Source organism: Phocoena phocoena, chromosome 4 (genome assembly GCF_963924675.1).
Source record: "Phocoena phocoena chromosome 4, mPhoPho1.1, whole genome shotgun sequence".
Classification (NCBI taxonomy): Eukaryota; Metazoa; Chordata; class Mammalia; order Artiodactyla; family Phocoenidae; genus Phocoena; species Phocoena phocoena.
In genome coordinates, this window is record NC_089222.1 from 40,103,089 (window position 1) to 40,122,841 (window position 19,753).

Genomic DNA, 19,753 nt, shown 5'->3' on the forward strand with positions numbered 1-19,753 from the left:
AAAGCAATTATACTCCAATAAAAATGTTAAAAATAAATAAAAGAAAGCTGGAGTAACAATACTCATCAGATAAAACAGACTTTAAAATAAAGACTATTACAAGAGATAAGGGAGGACATAATGATCAAGGGATCAATCCAAGAAGATATAGCAATTGTAAACATTTATGCACCCAACATAAGAGAACCTCAATACATAAGGCAAATGCTAACAGCCATAAAAGGAGAAACTGATAGTAACACAAAAACAGTGGGAGACTTTAACACTCCACTTACACCAATGGACAAATCATCCAGACAGAAAATCAGTAAGGAAACACAAGCCTTAAATGACACATTAGACCAGACTTAATTGACTTAATTGATATTTATACCACATCCATCAAAAACAACAGAATACACTTTCTTCTCAAGTGCACACGGAACATTCTCCAGGATAGATCACATGTTGGGGCACAAATCAAGCCTTGGTAAATTTAAGAAAATTGAAATCATAACAAGCATCTTTTCTGAACACAACGCTATGAGATAAGAAGTCAATTACAGGAAAAAAAAACTGTAAAAAACACAAACACATGGAGACTAAACAGTATGATACTAAATAACCAATGGATCCCTGAAGAAATTAAAGAGGAAATCAAAAAATACCTAGAAAGGGGCTTCCCTGGTGGCGCAGTGGTTGAGAGTCCGCCTGTGGATGCAGGGGACACGGGTTCATGCCCCGGTCTGGGAAGATCCCACATGCCGCAGAACGACTGGGCCCGCGAGCCATGGCCGCTGAGCCTGTGCTCCGCAACGGGAGGGGCCACAACAGTGAGAGGCCCGCATACCGCAAAAAAAAAAATAAAAAAAATACCTAGAAACAAATGACAACAAAAACCTATGACCCAAAACCTATGGGCTGCAGCAAAAGCAGTTCTAAGAGGGAAGTTTATAGCAATAAAATCTCACCTGAAGAAACAAGAAAAATCTCAAATAAACAACCTAACCTTACACCTAAAGCAACTAGAGAAAGAAGAACAAACAAACCCAAAATTAGTAGAAGGAAAGACATCATAAAGATCACAGCACAAGTGAAATAGAAACGAAGAAAACAACAGTAAAGATCAATGAAACTAAAAGCTGGTTCTTTGAGAAGATAATCAATATTGATAAACCTTTAGCCAGACTCATCAAGAAAAAAAGGGAGAGGACTCAAATCAATAAAATTAGAAATGAGAAAGGAGAAGTTATAACTGACACCGCAGAAACACAAAGGATCATAAGAGACTACAAGCAACTATATGCCAAAAGATGGACAACCTGGAAGAAATGGACAAATTCTTAGAACAGTACAACCTTCCAAGACTGAACCAGGAAGAAATAGAAAATATGAACAGACCAATCACAAGTAATGAAATTGAAAGTGTGATTAAAAATCTTCCAACAGGGCTTCCCTGGTGGTGCAGTGGTTGAGAGTCCGCCTGCCGATGCAGGGGACACGGGGGTTCACGCCCCGGTCTGGGAAGATCCCACATGCCGCGAAGCAGCTGGGCCCGTGGGCCATGGCCGCTGAGCCTGCACGTCTGGAGCCTGTGCTCTGCAATGGGAGAGGCCACAGCAGTGAGAGGCCCGCATACTGAAAAAAAAAAAAAAAAATCTTCCAACAAACAAAAGTCCAGGACCAGATGGTGGCTTCACAGGCGAATTCTATCAAACATTTAGAGAAGAGCTAACACCTATCCTTCTCAAACTCTTCAAAAAACTGTAGAGGGAGGAACACTCCCAAGCTCCTTCTACGAGGCCACCATCACCCTGATACCAAAACCAAAGATATCACAAAAAAAGAAAATTACAGACCAATATCACTGATGAACATAGATGCAAAAATCCTCAACAAAATACTAGCAAACAGAATCCAACAACACATTAAAAGGATCATACAGCATGATCAAGTGGGATTTATCCCAGGGATGCAAGGATTCTTCAGTATACACAAATCAATGGGATACACCATATTAACAAATTGAAGAATAAAAACCATATGATCATCTCAATAAATGCAGAAAAAAGCTTTTGACAAAATTCAACACCCATTTATGATAAAAACTCTCCAGAAAGTGGGCACAGAGGGAACCTACCTCAACATAAATTTTGTCATATACGACAAACCCACAGCAAACATCATTCTCAATGGTGAAAAACTGAAAGCATTTCCTCTAAGATCAGGAACAAGACAAGGATGTCCACTCTCACCACTTTTATTTAACATAGTTTTGGAAGTCCTAGCCATGGCAATCAGAGAAGAAAAAGAAATAAAAGAAATACAAATTGGAAAAGAAGAATTAAAACTGTCACTGTTGGGCTTCCCTGGTGGCGCAGTGGTTGAGAGTCTGCCTACCGATGCAGGGGACATGGGTTCGTGACCCTGGTCTGGGAAGATCCCACATGCCGTGGAGCAGCTGGGCCCGTGAGCCATGGCCGCTGAGACTGCGCGTCCGGAGCCTGTGCTCCGCAACGGGAGAGGCCACAGCAGCGAGAGGCCCGTGTACCGAAAAAAAAAAAAAACAAAAAACTGTCACTGTTTGCAGATGACATGATACTATACATAGAAAATCCTAAAGATGCCACCATAAAACTACTAGAGCTAATCAATGAATTTGGTAAAGTTGCAGGATACAAAACTAATACACAGAAATCTCTTGTGATCATCAAGAAATAAAGGAAACAATCCCATTTACCATTGTAACAAAAAGAATAAAATACCTAGGAATAAACCTACCTAAGGAGGCAAAACACCTGTATGCAGAAAACTAAGATACTGATGAAAGAAATCAAAGATGACACAAACAGATGGAAAGATATACCGTGTTCTTGGACTGGAAGAATCAATATTGTGAAAATGACTATGCTACCCAAAGCAATCTACAGATTCAATGCAATCTCTATCAAATTACCAAGGCCATTTTTCATAGAATTAGAACAAAAAATTTTACAATTTGTATGGAAACACAAAGGACCCCAAACAGCCAAAGCAATCTTGAGAAAGAAAAATGGAACTGGAGGAATCAGGCTCCCTGACCTCAGAGTATACTACAAAGCTCCAGTAATCAAGACAGTATGGTATTGGCACAAAAAGAGAAATATAGATCAATGGAACAGGATAGAAAACCCAGAGATATACCCACACACCTATGGTCACCTAATCTATGACAACAGAGGCAAAAATATACAATGGAGAAAAGACAGCCTCTTCAATAAGTGGTGCTGGGAAAACTGGACAGCTACATGTAAAAAAATGAAATTAGAACACTCCCTAACACCATACAGAAAAATAAACTCAAAATGGATTAAAGACCTAAATGTAAGGCCAGACACTCTAAAACTCTTAGAGGAAAACATAGGCAGAACAATCTTTGACATAAATTACAGCAACATCTTTTTGGACCCACCTTCTAGAGTAATGAAAATAAAAACAAAAATAAACAAATGGGACCTAATTAAACCTAAAAGCTTTTGCACACCAAAGGAAACCATAAACAAAACGAAAAGAAAACCCTCAGAATGGGAGAAAATATTTGCAAATGAAGCCACTGACAAGGGATTAATCTCCAAAATATACAAACAGCTCATGCAGCTCAATATCAAAAAAAACAAACAACCCAATCAAAAAATGAGCAGAAGACCTAAATAGACATCTCTCCAAATAAGACATACAGATGGCCAACACACACATGAAAAGAGCTCAACATCACTAATTATTAGAGAAATGCAAACCAAAACTACAATGAAGTATCACCTTACACCGGCCAGCATGGCATCATCAAAAAATCTACAAACAACAAATGCTGGAGAGGGTGTGGAGAACAGGGAACCCTCTTGCACTGTTGGTGGGAATGTAAATTGATACAGCCACTATGGAGAACAGTATGGAGGTTCCTTAGAAAACTAAAAATAGAACTACCATATGACCGGAAAGTACACATATGGTGCACATTTGGCAGTCGGTGGAATAGGCTGGGATTCTGAGAAGTCATTTTGTCTGGCTGTACCAACTCTCAGGGGCTTTGTCATCTTAATCTGTGCAACAAAGGTCTTTACCTTCTTTGACTATTTTGGGGAGTAAAGTTTTCTTGTTTCTTTGGCTGCACTGCACAGCTTGCCTCATCTTAGTTCCCTGACCAGGAACTGAACCTGGGCCGCTGCAGTGAACGAGCCAAGTCCCAACCACTGGACTGCCAGGGGATTCCCATGAGTAAACTTTCTGTATCTTGTGTAGGCTTTGCACTGTCTTGTGGGGATGCCTCTTGCATCTTCCTAGTTTGAGTCACTATTAAGATATATCTTGTTAATGGCCAGATGATGGATCATTTAAATTGGAGAAATTCAAAATTGGTAAATTTTTAGAGAGCTCTTATTATATAGTTTATTGGCACCTATAAAAAAAACAAATCAGAAGGTGGAGATGTATAGGTATATGTATATATAAAATGGCTAATCATAAGAATCCCTTTAGTTTAATTTCTTTTAATTTCTTTTTAATTTTTGGCTGCATTGGGTCTTCATTGCTGTACGTGGGCTTTCTCTAGTGGTGAGCGGGGGCTCCTCTTCGTTGAGGTGTGCAGGCTTCTCATTGCAGTGCCTTCTGTTGTTGCAGAGCACGGGCTCTAGGCACGCAGGCTTCAGTAGTTGCAGCATGTAGGCTCAGTAGTTGCGGCACACAGGCCCTAGAGCATTCAGGCTTCAGTAGTTGTGGCACGTGGGCTCAGTAGTTGTGGCTTCCAGGCTCTGTAGCTGTGGCTCACAGGCTCTAGAGAGCGGGCTCAGTAGTTGTGGCACACAGGCTTAGCTGCTCCGCGGCACGTGGGATCTTCCTGGACCAGGGATCGAACCCATATCCCCTGCATTGGCAGGCAGATTCTTAACCACTGTGCCACTAGGGAAGTCCCACTCCCTTAGTTTAAACAAACAAAAAAACAGTTTGGGATGTCTTATTTGTGGCCTTTGCTTCCCCTCAGTGGGTCTAACAAATCCTAATAAAAACATTAGGTTAACTAATGTAAATTAGGTTGATTAATGGGGAGGGAGGGAGAAAAAACTGAGGGGAAAGTCTAGAGACTTCTTCCCAGCAAGGTGGAAATTTTAAAGGGACTCCTTCCAAAAGGATAAAAATCTTTAGATGGTTATTAAGAAATGGGATAAATAAAACAGATGTTAATGGGATTAAAACAAAAGGTTTTGATACAACACTACCTAAGGTTGGGTAGGTTAAAGGGACCCCTATTGGTCCCCAACATAAAAGGCCCCAAACAAGTCTGCTTTATTTACCCCAGTTATATATATAAAGGCTGGGGGCCGGGGGCGGAATTACATTGAGATACCTGACCAGCAATTGCTTGGGGCGACAGTTAGGCCAATTAATCAAGTTAATAGATTGACAAAAGGGCCTGAATCCCTCAGCTCAGCCCTTCACTGGGGACCCCAGAGCCTTTTATACAAAAATAGATTAAATGGTTGGGAGATTAAAAAAAGGAAAAGCATCTAAGACTCCTTGTAAGACCAAGACTTATTGATGGGGTCCTAAAGGAAACTAAAGCTAAAGGTATAAAAGTTGATAGAATTGAGATGAAAGCTTACATAAATTGGTATGTTTAAATGGGCTTTATAAGGTGGTTACACCTCTTTTCCCTAATTATACTGTAAGACAGACACTATGTCTCCCCCTTCCTGGTATAAGACAGGGCATATAAATCTGCCCCTCAGACAATATTAGTTAAACATTCTAAAAGAAACCAACAGGGTTACCTGAGACCACACAATATGAAATAAAAACTGAGTGCTAATATTCAGGGGCCAATACAAACAATAATGGAGATTCTTGCTCTAGGTTTAACCTGTGCACTCTAGAAAGAGGGCCTTTGTTGAATCCCTTATGCAAACTTTTGAAAGCATGATAAATAAAAGCTTAAAATTCTAGGACATAGAACTCTTGAATTTCAGTTTAGTTGGAAATCTTCTCACTGATATAAAAAAAGCAACTTAAAGAAAATGTTTTTGGACAAATCAATCTTCTAGTATAATTTAGGCAGCAGATCTGTTCTCTGGGGAATTAAAAGCAACAGTCTGTGTTTCACATCTCTACAAATCAGAAATGTAGATAAGCTACAATGACCTGAGACTGAGCCTAATCCGCTTAATCAGGTAAAACCTGATACAAGTAAAAAAAAAAAAAAAAAAAAAAAGGAAAAAAATGGCCTTTTAAAACTCAAACCATTGGAAAGGCTCCCTCGCTCAAAATCTAATTCACAGCTTCCTTAGGGGATTATCAAGAACAAATACAAATCTTAGAAGTCTTTTCCACAAATATCAATAGTAAAGTCTTGGTCATCTGAGAAAATAAATTTGACTTATTCCAACTTATTTATAAACTAGTAAGTTTATACTGTAATACCTGATTCAAAACTAAGTGTTAAAGTGAAGCTATGATATCTCTATTTTTGTTTATGTCAGTGTGTACATTACACATATAGGTATTTCTACCTCTGGAAAATATTATCAAAATTAAACTTATAAAAGAGCTCTATTTAATTAACTAGTAAGCACTTACAAATTAAATATTTCCAAATATAAAGGAAACTGGCCAGAATGAATTCCAGGTTCACATGATCTAGTATGCAAGGAAAGTAGGATGAGTGTTTTTGGCAAAGAAGGTATGAGGAGTGGAAGTACATTTTGTTAAGGGAAGAGAGAGATTTTGTCCTAGAGCTGGTTGTCTCAGGGCGGAAAAGTAAGTGACAAACTAAAATGGATATAGAAAGTGTGAAAGGTTTGTAGAAAGACAGCTCTGAAAAAGTTGTTCCATGCATGGTCAGGCTGGGTTTGGATTGAATTTAATTGGGTAAGTGAATTTTGTTGTTCAGGGTGGGCTGGTGCAGGACTGGAGTTTGGTTTTCCGTGTTAAGAGAACAGAGTTTTCTTGGAATGTTGAACTAAATACTTTTGGTAACAGATTGTGAGTTTCTTTGCCTTCTAAATGATCTGTTATTTGCCTTAAAAATCTTTTACTGTCACTTTGGTTGAGTGAATAACTATTGCTTCACAGTGACCTATGATCCTATTTGACCAAGTGTTTTAAAAACTTGACTTTTTTTTATAACAAACTTCCCAAATATCAAATTCTAATTAAGATTCTTTTGACTTTCCAACTAACTTTGGGATGCTTCAAAGGACCCCTGAAACATCCCAAGGAGAGATATTAAACTAATTAGGTTTATTTGCCATGTTAAATTACACGGGAAACATTGTCAAATAAGTGTGATAAAACCTTCTTATTTTATGGGTAAATGTCATTAATATAGATATTCCAAAACTTATATGGAATTCCTAAAAATCTGATATGTCCTGATATAATGTTATCAGTTATAATTCTAGTTGTTATCTTAAAATGTCATGACACGGAAATAACCAAGTTTCTTGTCAGTTACACTGTGAACAGATCTTTTACCATGCCATTTTAAGTCTTCTGTCATTTATAGACAATCACTATTTTACTCTGATGCTTTTATAAAATGAAGATTCTCAAGAGGATTCGTAAAAATGACTTTTGACAAATTTGTTTCTGATAACTTTTAGATCATACCACTGGACTCAGTACTAAGTTACAAAACCCTAATGGAAAACCTGATGACTTCATCCAGATCAACTGGAATTAATTACATGGGACTGAATGAATTGATAAATATGGTTTATAATTTTATGACTTTTTTCTGAAATATACCGGCTTTTAATTTTTTCCAGAAAATCTTTCTCTTTACGCTAATTTTGATCTACAACAAACTGATAAAGTGGACCTTTGTAAACAAAGATGAAACATTTACCTTTTTCTCTCTACATGATCCTTCCAGAATTTGGCTTATCCAGCTGGCTCCCCTGTGGGTTTGGTGGCTTACTGAGACCAGATTACAACTAGTTATACTAATCATTGTTTTAATTTGTTCTCTTGTTGTTTTCAAGTTATTTATGGCTTGTGCCTTTCTCTGCCATACTTTATTAACATTACAGGTGTATTATTTACATCCTATTTTATGAGATTATTGTCTCTTGCATTACCCAACGTGTAACCAGGCCTCCAACAAAACTGATGGCTAAATGTCTTGAGGCAATCAATCACATAATAACTCTACGTAGAATAATGGTAAGAGTGCAACTGTAGATATGGGAAGAAGCAACAAGAGAAAACATTTCCTGGATCATAACAGACTAGTAGAACAGGCAATCCAGAGAATTTTAGATTATCGACAGGGCCTAATCCAAAAAATTTAGCACATCGAGTGGCCTATCCACAGAATCCTCACCTGATCTAGGAATGAGCTTTCCTAGAGCCACGGGACAAAATTGGTCATGAAATGCCTCCCAAATGTTGGTCAAATTTATGACCAAGGAGAGGCACTGTGGACAAAGAAAGAAGAGGCACTGTGGACAAAGAATGTCGCCTGCCATTTCAGTAAACAAAGGATGTTGCAGGCTTAAAACCCCCGAAAGAGGGGAATTCAGGATGGAGAAACACAGGATACTGGCCCTAAATATTTAAGATACTTATCAAAGGAATGATTTACATAAGCCCAGACTCTTGCATCTTCCCATACATAGAAAAGCACTAAAATCACTAACTTGAGATGTTTTTGTGATTAGCAGTAATCTTTTGACGTTGAACTACATGTTGTTTTGTTTTTGTGGGGGTTTTTTAAAATTATTTATTTTTGGCTGCGTTGGGTCTTCGTTTCTGTGCGAGGGCTTTCTCTAGTTGCGGCAAGCGGGGACCACTCTTCATCGCGGTGCGCGGGCCTCTATCGCGGCCCCTCTTGTTGCGGAGCACACGCTCCAGACGCGCAGGCTCAGTAGTTGTGGCTCACAGGCCTAGTTGCTCTGTGGCATGTGGGATCTTCCCAGACCAGGGCTCGAACCCGTGTCCCCTGCATTAGCAGGCAGATTCTCAACCACTGTGCCACCAGGGAAGCCCCTGTTTTTGTTTTTTTTCCAGCAAAAACTCCTACTTATCCTGGCACCTCCCTTACCTCTTTGGAGTAGTTCCTCAGAGCTTTCTGAGAGGCTGTATCCTGGGCTATAGTTCTCAGTAAGCTCATCGAATAAATCATAATTCTCAACTTATAGGTTGTGCATTTTTTTTTTCAGTCGACAATGGGAAAGGGGATAAAAGAGAATAAACAGCCATCAGAGAGGGGTCTCCAGGAAGCAACGGTAATGAGGGTGTTATTCCCTCAGCTTTGTACCTGGAACCAACAAGTGCATGAATGGGCTTTTAACAAGATAGAAAGTCATTTAAAAAACGTTAAGTCTGAAGTAACTCGGTATGGATGTCCCCACCCCGTATCCTAAACTTGTGTTTTTGTCCCTCATGTTGTTGGTGTGATCAGATTTGCAGAGTGAGGTAAACTGCCCGCTAGAGTGGTTTTGAATCTAGAAGCTCCGTACCTGGGAAGGAGCCAAAGCCAAACTCTCAAGGTCAGGTGTTCCTCCCTTTGTGCTGACAACACGTGTGGTGACGGCCAGATGGTGCAAAGCTAATCCATTCACTTAAAGACATCTTTTGAAAAGCTACACAGACGTTTTTTGAAGAGCCTAGGCTGTCGCAGGGAAGGTGACAGGCAGGTCTGGCTTTCCTGACGTGAGGAGTGTTCCCACAGAGCGGATCATGGGGCTCTGCTTCTCCCATCCCCACGCTGCCCAAACTGCCCACATGCCAAACGGATTAGGAAGTTCACATCCCTGTCCAAGCACAGCCAGGGGCACAGCATCTTGCTCTAATCTTTTCCGGAATGAAGCTTTTTATGTAAAGAAAAAGTTGGCAAACAAAGCAAATTACTATATGGCTGTATAACCTGAAGGAATGAATTAGTAGCTCTTTGCTACTTTTTAATTTCTTTTTAATTACGTGTAAAAGAGGACTTATGTACTGTGGCCTAGAACTAAATGCTTTACAGTCACGGACCACCAATGATGTGGTTTATGTTCTAACCTGTTTTTTTGTGTGTTTGCTTGATTTTGTAGGTTCCTTGGTTTTTGTCCCCGAAGGCCATGAGGAAGGGTAGCCCCAGGCAGCCGCCCTGCCTCAGGACAGGCTCTTTAGGAGGGTGACCAGCACTGTTTGGGGGCTTCCCTTGCAATCAGTCCGGAGGGAAACAGGCCACTTTTAAAGTCTTGTTTAAGAAAGTGTACCATAGAATGCCTTCATAGGACAAACTCATCTCACTAGATTTTTTTGGAGGGGGGGTCAAAAAAAATGTTCCTCAAATCCCTATCTAATCAATGTCAAGCATTTATTCAGCACTTGTGTATAAAGCATTCTGCTAGCCACTGGGTAGAATCATGATAAAAACTATAATATATACGTTTTATATATATATATATATATTGAGCTCTCACTACATGCTTCATGTGGTTTAACACAGTGCCCAGGAACTACTTAACACAGCACAAGAGTCCTTTGAGGTAAATACTGATCTTATCCCCATTTTAAAGATGAAGAAACTGAGGCACTTGCCCAAAGTTAAGGAATTGTCCAAAGTCACAGAGCCAGTAAGTAGCGAAGCCTGGCTCCAGAGCCCTGCTCTCCCCTTATACAGCACAGAGGTCATACAAACAGACCCAGTCAATCCCTTTAAGAGAGGGCGGAAAGAAAGCTGCCTGGTGTGTGTGTGGGAAGTGTGAGTGTGTGTGCGGGCGTGAAGTGTGAGAGACGGAGGGGGAGAGAGAGAGGAATTGAGAGAGTTGGACTGTGCTTAAAACCACAGTTCCTGTAGACAAGACCACGCAGACCTTCTGGAAGGGAGAGAGCCAGGCAGGGAGTGGAGTGTGTATCCATTTCCTAGGGTGGCCATAACAAAGTACCATAAACTGGGTACCTTAACACAACAGAAATCGATTCTTTCACAGTTCTGAAGGCCAAAAGTCCAAAATTAAGGTGTTGTCATGGCTGGCCTCCCTCTGAGGTTCTGGATAGAATCCCTCCTTTCCTCTTCCGAGCTTCTGGTGGCAGCTGTCAATCCTTGCCTTCCTTGGCTTGGAGCTGGATCACTCCAGTCTCTGCCTGTCTTTAAATGGCATTCTTCTCTCTGTATCTTCACATGACCTTCTTATAAGGACATCAGTCACTGGACTTAGGGCCCATGCTAACCCAGGATAGCCTTATCTTAACTTGATTACATTTGCAAAGGCTCTATTTCCAAGTAAGGTCATAATCACAGGTACAGGGGGTTAGGACTTCAATGTATCTTTTCTGAGGACACAACAATCCACAACAGTATGGAAGTGACGATGATCTGAGACTCTGGAAGGAGTCCCTGGATGCACTCTTTCAGGCAGGGTTTAAGTGGGAGCTTGAGCCAGTGCAGTGCAGGAGGGGGCAATCTCCAGGACGACTAGGCTGGAGACAACTGGGGAGAGAGAGGGCGAGGACACTCAGGAAGACAGGTGAGCAGCCAGGCTGGGGAGATACTTGGAGTGGAGGTTACCATGGTGGATGGGGCCAGATTAGAGAAGGTCCCTTAAGGGACTTTATTCCAGAGCCATGGGTCTCAAGCTTGAGCTGGAACAGAATCTCCTGGAGGGCTTACTAAATAAGACACAGTGTGATGGCTCCACCCCAAGTTTTGATTCAGTAAACCTGGAGTGGGGCCTGAGACCCTGCATTTTCACAAGTTCTAGGGGACGCTGATGCTGCTACTGCTGGTCCAGGGACCACACTTTGAGAACTTCTCTCTAGACACTGAGTGGAACCACTGAAGTCCAGAGGGAGGGACAGGAAGTAACAAGTAGCTCCAGTGACTGTCACTAGAAGACAGATGAGCAGGAGATTAAGGACATGACAATTAATCCTCTCCAAAGGTTTGAGGGTATCGTGAAACTAAATGAAACGGAGGAATGTTATCTCAAAGTTTGGTCCACCTGGAGTCTTTGGCAAATCAGGTCATGATGATTTAGGAAGTTCACGGGACAGATCGACCCTCTGCTTCAGGGGGTGCAGCTGGTAAAACTCCGTGGCAACACAGCATGTGCTGTTTTTCAAGCAGGAACACGTGGAGAAGGCAGTCTGGATTTAAATCATTTTTGAAGAAAATTCACCCCTTCCTTCCTGCTACACTGATAACGACTTGGCCATGTAATGCCATTTATATCCAGGAAGTTAAAAGTTACATGTTCCAATAGCAACTCTACTAAGCCATGTCTCATTTTCAGTACAAAGCTATCTTCTGTAAAACACAAAGCTTCTGTTTTCATGTCAGTAGATCAGAGATGTCTCCTCCAGCATGTGTCCAACTATCTTTATATTAGATACTATACAACATTTGCTTGCTTGTTTAAAGTTAAGTCATTGAAATACTGGGTGTGAGTACTGGACATAAAACTGAGGAACTTGATAAGGGATGGAGAATAGGTATTTATTATTCTAAGAGCCCATTTAAAAAAATCTAACACCCCCTTTAAACGCACTCAAAAAACACAACAAAAACCTAGGGCAAATATAAGAGCAGGGACGGTACCCAGAGAAACCTTGCTGTCGGATGCTGCAGGGGTCACGAAAACGCCGCGACTCAGGGAGTCTCCAAAGATAAGATTCTGCCCAAAGCTCATCTACAGAAAGAAAACCCTTGGGAAGTCCCTGGCAGTCCAGTGGTTAGGACTCTGCGCTTCCACTGCAAGGGATGTGGGTTTGCCCCCTGGTTGGGGAACTAAGATCCCATATGCCCCGCAGCGAGAAAAAAAAAAAAAGGAAACAGAAAACCCTGTGCTTGGGGGAAGCCTGTCTCTTGTTTTTTCTCTCGGCCACTGGTTCCTAGTTATGGTTCCTTCATGTGACCTTAGAGCCGGTGGTGACAGCCTTAAACTTCATGTTTCCACATTGAGGGGGTGGGCAGTGGGGACAGACCAGTTGTCAAAAGCTCGAATGGTGATGCTAATCTCCCCTCGGGCACACAGTGGGCCTCAATGGCCTAACGGACTGGGTTTCTAAATGTCCCCTCCAGCCTCCACATTTGGTAAGAAAACATAAATGTCATGCCATTCCGGGAAAAGCAAACTTCTTCATTTTATAAGGTTAGTTTTATGAGTCAGGCTTAGTTGGAGGCAAGTAAACAACTCATCTGTGGACAAAAATTGCTATGCTGCTCTTATGTTCTGGACAGAGAGAACATCAGCGTATTACATTAGATCCTGGAATTATCTCATTGCATTTTCCTTCTCTCGGGCAATGCCAGATAAGGCGATTGCAGTTTACGGAACAAAAGTCAATGACCTCCAGATCAGGCCCCATCCTGTGGGGTCCAAGGAGATCTTTGCACTGGACACTTCATCAGGCTAAGGAGCAGTGGAGAAAAAGAGACAGAATACTGTGTGTTAATCTGTGTGGCCAACTCTGAGTACGAGTTCTTGACCCTTCTTCCAAAGGAGCCAGGGTAGAAGTGGCCAGAGGCAGTGTTCCCCTCCGCTTCCCCTCTAGCTCAAGGTGGGGCTCAGGCTACCTGCTGGCTGTGAAGATGGAGGAGTGCGGGCGGCCTTTAGAAGCTGGAAAAGGCAAGGAAATGGATTCTCCCCTAGAATCTTCTGAAAGAATGCAGCCCTTTCAACACCTTAATCTTAGCCCAGTGAGACCTATTTCAGACTCCTGACCTCCAGAATTGTAAGAGAATAAATTTATGGGAGTTGTCCTGTTTTGTTTTTTTTTCTACAAAGTCTGTGGTCATTTGTTACAGCAGTGAAACTAATACAGATACAAAATTACCCGTGATCCTTTACATAGTGTTCTGTGTTGGCACCTCCTCTTGGGGCCGTTGTGGATTCATATACATCTCGTACACAGCTACGGTACAAGACTCTTTCATAACTCGACTTTACTGGCCAGAGGCGTCTTGGGCCATCCTAAGCAGTAACCCAGAGTGGGGAGCTGCTATGGCTACTGTGGGACCAGCTCTGTGCAAACCTCTTCAACTGAGGGGCCGTCACAAAGGCAAATAAATACCACAGCTGCGAAACTGTGAATAAATCTTTAGGGTGATTCATGCTGATGAATTGAGATCAAGGGTCAGGCTGGATCTGGGAGACTGTGTGTGTGCATGTGTGTGTGTATATGTGCGTGGATTTAACATTCCTTGTCTCATTAAGATTAGTCATTCTAGGGCTATTGACATTCCACCTGCAGCAGAACCACTGAGGCCGTTCAAGGAAGAGCATGCAGCCAAGCCACACTCCTGATGGCTAAATTTACAACCCACCAACGGTGGCCTAATTTATTTGGGATCACTACTAATGCTTCACGATCACACGCACCCTTGGCTATGACTCCCCGTGTGGCAAGACAAGTGGAAATGCTGTGGGCTGGTAAAAAAAAAAAAAAAAAAAAAAAAAAAGTTTGCTGTTCGAAAACAAATTCTTACAGGCTGGTTAAAGCGTTAGTTCATCCACGTGCAGCTGGCTTGAGCGACTGAGGGACATGCGCCAGGAAGGCCAAGGCCTAAGTATACCCTCAGGGCCAGTGGCCTTTCCCACCCCCATGCTGGACCCAGACTCTGCAATCAGAGCCTGAAGATCAGGTGGGCGCCGCGGTGGGAGGTGAGCGGAGCCATTGGGGGCACCTGTGCCAATTCATCAGCGGCAGTGCCCGGAAAGGAGGGCGGGCGTGGGCCTCGGTTCTGTGCTTTCAGGACTGTTATGTTTCTTCCTCACGGCAGAGGGCGCTGAGGAGAGCCACCTGCATCCTGCCGACAGCCACCCCCTACTGTTCTTTCATGAGGGCTGTAAAAGCACGTAGGAGCCTTGCTAGCGTGAAAGCAGAGATTCTTTCACTTAAGGGTTTTATCACTTATCTTTCCCCTCCATATTCATTGTGGCCTTCTTCAGTCTCCAGTTTTCATTTCTATGGTCGGCTTGATGTATTGCTTTCCTATTCTTGTGAACCATCACCTCTAAATTATTGACATTAATGGAGAGAAGCCTTCAAGGAGAGCAGTAATTAGATGAATTGTGCTGCATTAACGTGCTTCATAGATTGAAAAGGGATAAAAGAAGAAGCTTTTTCTTAGTAGACTAGGCGCTCTCCCAGCTGCCTTGTGGCTCATCAGACCGGCTCTGTTCCGCCTTCAGACACACCGGGCGCGCGGGGGCGGGTGGGTGGGGGGGCGGGGCAGCAGCCCAGCCCACCTGCGCTGGGGCGGCGCGATTCTCACCAGAGGTCAGCTGTTTTGCTCCCAAACTTACCTATGCCAGGTGTACTCATTACCTAGCTGCATAATTAAATGTTCTGGTGAAGAGGGGGCACCAAAAAAAGATGTCATGTCCACAAAATCCAAGTTAAATGCAGTAGAAAGAATTGATGAAATCAAGTCTCTAAAACTCTTGCTGGTAAATTGCGTATGGGTGAGTCATAGTTAGGCAAGAAAAGTCAAAAAACAAGTGAAAGGAGAGGATCCTGAACTGTATTCTTTGTAAGTGCTCCCTCCACTGTAAGGAAACAAAAATGGAAATCACAGATGCCCATTATGGGTGTGTCTGCTCGCTAGAAAGACTGCAAGCAGTGCCAATTAATGGCCTTCGCCCTACACAAAAAGACAGATGATGGTTTTATATTTACTGAGTTTAACTTAAATTGAAGCAGTTAAGGTTTGGGTGTAACTCCCTCCTGCCCCACCTTTGGTCAATTGTTTCAATTATTGATATGTTTCCAACTACTGGTCCTGGCCCGGTCCTTGAGAGCAATCCCTAAGCAAGGGCTGATTTCAAATGGGTTGTTGCCTTTCTCCTGAAGTTTGTGCACACAAAGATCTCGCCAGTCTCTCTAAATGCCAGGGAAGGGCTGGCCTCTCACCGGCTGCTTGGGGCAGGGGCAGTTGTCATAGGACTTACGATTGGCCAGAGGATAGTTGTCTCAGTGTAAGAGACAGTCCCACATCGTCGGGAGCAGGGCTGATCTAGGATACCCTGGGTAGCATAGGAGCTCTCAACACCACCCCTCCATGCTCTGGGTCCTAAGGCATCAGAAAAATAGGAGCCTCCTGGTCGTGGAAAGGTAGTGTATGGTCAGGAAAGAGATGTCATCAGACAAGGGCAATGAGGGAACACAAGTCATGGTCTGTGATCTCTCCTTACAATTAGTAAACTAAACAAAACAGAATGCTTGCAAGCTCGCTAGCTAGCTCTGATTTCTTCTCAATACTTCCTTCACAGCTATTACTGCATTTTACCACTAGAGGGCAACAGTGTTCCTAAAATGAGGGTTTGTTGCAGAACCGAAAAATCACTTAGAATCAAGGAATTTCAGAGCTGTTAAGAGGTCTTAAGAATCATTTGGTTCACTGGCTTTCAAAATTTTTTCAGCTGAAACACATAGCAAGAACCGCATGCTTCATAATGACCCAGTTCATACATATATGTTTGTAACATTTTGAGGCACTACTTACCCTGTCTTCTGCAATGCACTCTAAACAGTTTGTATTCCAAACTATTTCATTTAAAACGAAACAAACAAAAAACTGCAACCACTATATAAATTTCATAACCCAATAGTGTGCCATTAGTTTGAAAAACCCTGACTTGGTCCCAGCCTCTCATCTGTAATACAAAGGGATGCACTGACCCTGAGGATGGAGAAGGATGCTATCAGCTACACTTCTCTCGCCCACCCAGCCACCTGCTAACCCCGGGTCAGTCCTAGAGTAACGACAGATATTGTCCAGCAACTCAGTGCTCACTCTAATAATGCACTGATTGGATAAAGAGTTTTGAGGGTCTATCATTTTCCACCTCTTGTCAATGCTACGACTGCTCTTGTAATTGAAGCAGAAATTCCTTGCATTGAAGGCTCCTTGCAGGTGGTGCCTGTTCTCCTCATTCAAGCAGTTTCAATCAATCAAGCAATTTCACTGAATTCCAGGGAGAAACTGAAACCACTTTAGTCTCTAGAGTCTTGGCCCTGAAAATCACTAAGTTCTCTTCCTTGGCTCCTTGATGTTAAAACATTTATAATCACTTTGGGAGGAAATGTAAAGGTAAACCAGATGATCGAGGAAGGTACCTTTTCTTCGGGTCAATGTCCTGGATTCTTCTACTTCTTAACTCCTCATCTCTCTCAAGCATACCTGCCTCTAATTTATTATCCCTCCCAGCTTTTTTAGGCCAAAAAAGGAGATCCCTTTGAAATTCAGGATTATATTATTACAGACGAAAATAGTAACTGAGCTCTCTGTGGATAAGACAGGAAGTTTTTCTTAACTCACTTGGATTTAGTTTATTTTATGAAAAGTGCCAAGTATTTTATTTTTTCAATAAGAGGTTAACTAAATGCATGAAAATGCAAATTATTTTATTATTTAATTATTTTTATGGTCTTAGAAGGAAGAAAAAAAATTCCTAGGACGTGAAAAATTCCTGGTGCACTTTAGAAATCTGAGCTTGGTTTTCTGTAGGGAATCCTTGCCACTGATAACCAGGGAGGAAATATTCAGGGGGGCCCCTCTTTGGGCTCTGGGAGGTGGCAACTCCCTTACTTTGATAGAAAGTTCTCAAGCTCTGTTCCCTCACTTCTCTGTTGGGCTGGTAAACTGAACTTTTTCCTCCCTGACACAGCAAGATCTGTTAGAACAGGTGACAAGCACAGGTTGCCTTTTTTTAGGAAAAATTTTATTTCACCATTCAATAAATCTAGACAAGCTGGGTGCAGGGTTAAGTCTTTAAAGAACCAAGGCCGAACTTCCAAATGGCTTTCTCACACCCTTAACACCACGTCTAGAACAGTCTTAAAGAAAAATCCTACAGCCACTCTTTAAAATTCTATTTACACTATTTACTAAACTCTAGATTCCTTAAGGCTGAGTCTACAGGCTTCGTGGAATATTGGAGGATTACTGGAAAAAGCATCGTCACTTTTGGGACAGGCTAAGTGTAGTTCTGTAACTTTCGTAATCCTCTACTTGATGAAAGCAACGTAGCTCCACAGGCACAAAATGGTACCTACAGCCAGTGCCTTGAAATCAGCAACCGAACGAACTGCCACGTTCTTATTCACTCCGTTCACAAAGAAAACAGCCCTGGTTCACTCACTCCCATTAGATTAAAGCAGACGCCAGGATTACGAAGGTTCTTGCCCAGGCCAACGCGTAAATTGCAATATTATCCTGAAGCCCTTGCAAGATGGCCTGCAATTAACCAGGGAACTTCAGCGGTTCGGCCTGGAAACTGGCTTAGATTTTGGAAATTCCGCCCTGAACTAATGCTCCGTGACCACCCCATAGCAACCAACTCTGGGTAGTCGCAGAAAACATCAAGCCTTGCCTTTTGGGCCTGTTCCTCAGTTTCCCCATGCACCTCTTTCCCAGGTATGGGAGCTGCCCTGTAAAAAATCTTTACGGCCTCGTAAATGCCAGAAGGAACGAGCCAGCTTTCTACTGACTCCGCGCACTGACTGGCCTTTCCACGCCTAAACAATTCCCGGCGCCGAGGCGCGAGCCGGGATCCCAGCAGGGGCCTGGCGCATCACAGTCTCCCTCGCGGATCCGCCGCCGGGCGCACAGACGCGTGTCCCCAGGCGTCACCACCCACGCGGCTCGCGGCCGGTCCCCGCGCGCGCCCACTGTGTCGCTCTGGTACTCACCCACGCGCGGCCCTCCTGCACCTCAGCCAGCACTCGAAGGGCGCTGGGCGAGCTCGCGCGGAAGTTGAAGAAGTGGAGCGCCGCGCGCGCCGCCTGCGACAGGAGCCCGTGCGGGAGCTCCGCGTCCTGACGCCACCCGGAGTCCTCGGGCTCCCCGGACCCCGCGGGCGCCGCCGCCACCCCCTGGAGGGCGAGCAGCAGGAGCAGCGCGAGCAGCGGGGCGGCGAGGTACGGGTCCCCCGGCTGGGGCGCGGGAAGCGGTTGCCGGCGGAGCTGCATGGGCGCGAGCTGGCGCGACGCTCGACGGGTCGAGGCTTAGAGCGGGCTGCGCCGGCGCTCGAGTCAATAAGGCCGCGCGGGCCCCTCCCCTCCGCCCCCGGGGCGGCCGGCTGGAAGGAGTCCGGGTCCCGCTCGGCCGCACCCTCTCGGCGCTTCCCGCAGCCCCTGGGCCCCTCCGCCCCGCCCCACTACGCTTTGGGCTCCCGCTGCCCAGTCTCCTTACGCGGCGGACGCGGCGGCGCCTCCGCGGCGCGGGGCCCGGGTATCTGGCTGGGGCCGCGCGGGCAGGGGGACGAGGGGAGCAGTGGACGCTCCTCCCCCAAGGGAGAGCGGCCGGGTTGGCGCCACCCCGCGCCCCCAACCCAGCTTGGGGACCTCGTTTCTCTCCCCGTAGGCTGCTGTGATTTCGAAGCCCTTAGGGTTTCAGAGCAAACCTGCTTCAGTTCTCCAAGGCTTGGAGCTCATTTCCCAGAAGATGATAATTGGAAACAGGTGGAGAAGGGGGCGGGACGCAGCCGGCATTGTTGGGGGTCCTTATAGTACAATGACCTTGGAAGTGGGACAGGTCGCCAGAGAACTGGGGCTGGAGAGGAGGCTGCCGTGGCCAGCAGGGCAGAGCCAGATAAGGCCCCAGAGGCCCCAGTGGACTTAGAAACATTGATAACCCTGGTGCGGCACAGATGGGCGTGGAAGCCAGATTCCAGGGAAGTGAGGCATGGATTGGGCTGTAGGGCAGTGGAAGCAGTGAGGGTTGACGACTCTTTTTAGGCGCTTGGCAGTGAAGGGATGAGATGGCCATTGTTTTTAGGCCACAGAGAGAAAGCCCAGGAGAACCAGG

General features: G+C 44.0%; 1 protein-coding gene across 1 annotated transcript in view; it reads right to left on the minus strand.

The window, feature by feature from the left end:
• RARRES1 (retinoic acid receptor responder 1) overlaps window positions 1-18,916 on the minus strand; it is a 40,387-nt gene extending 21,471 nt beyond the window's left edge. Inside the window, exon 1 of the mRNA XM_065876767.1 lies at window positions 18,637-18,916. Coding sequence (XP_065732839.1) covers window positions 18,637-18,915 — 279 coding nt within the window. The 5' untranslated portion in view covers window position 18,916. The remainder of the gene's footprint in view (window positions 1-18,636) is intronic.
• Window positions 18,917-19,753: the final 837 nt, after the last annotated feature.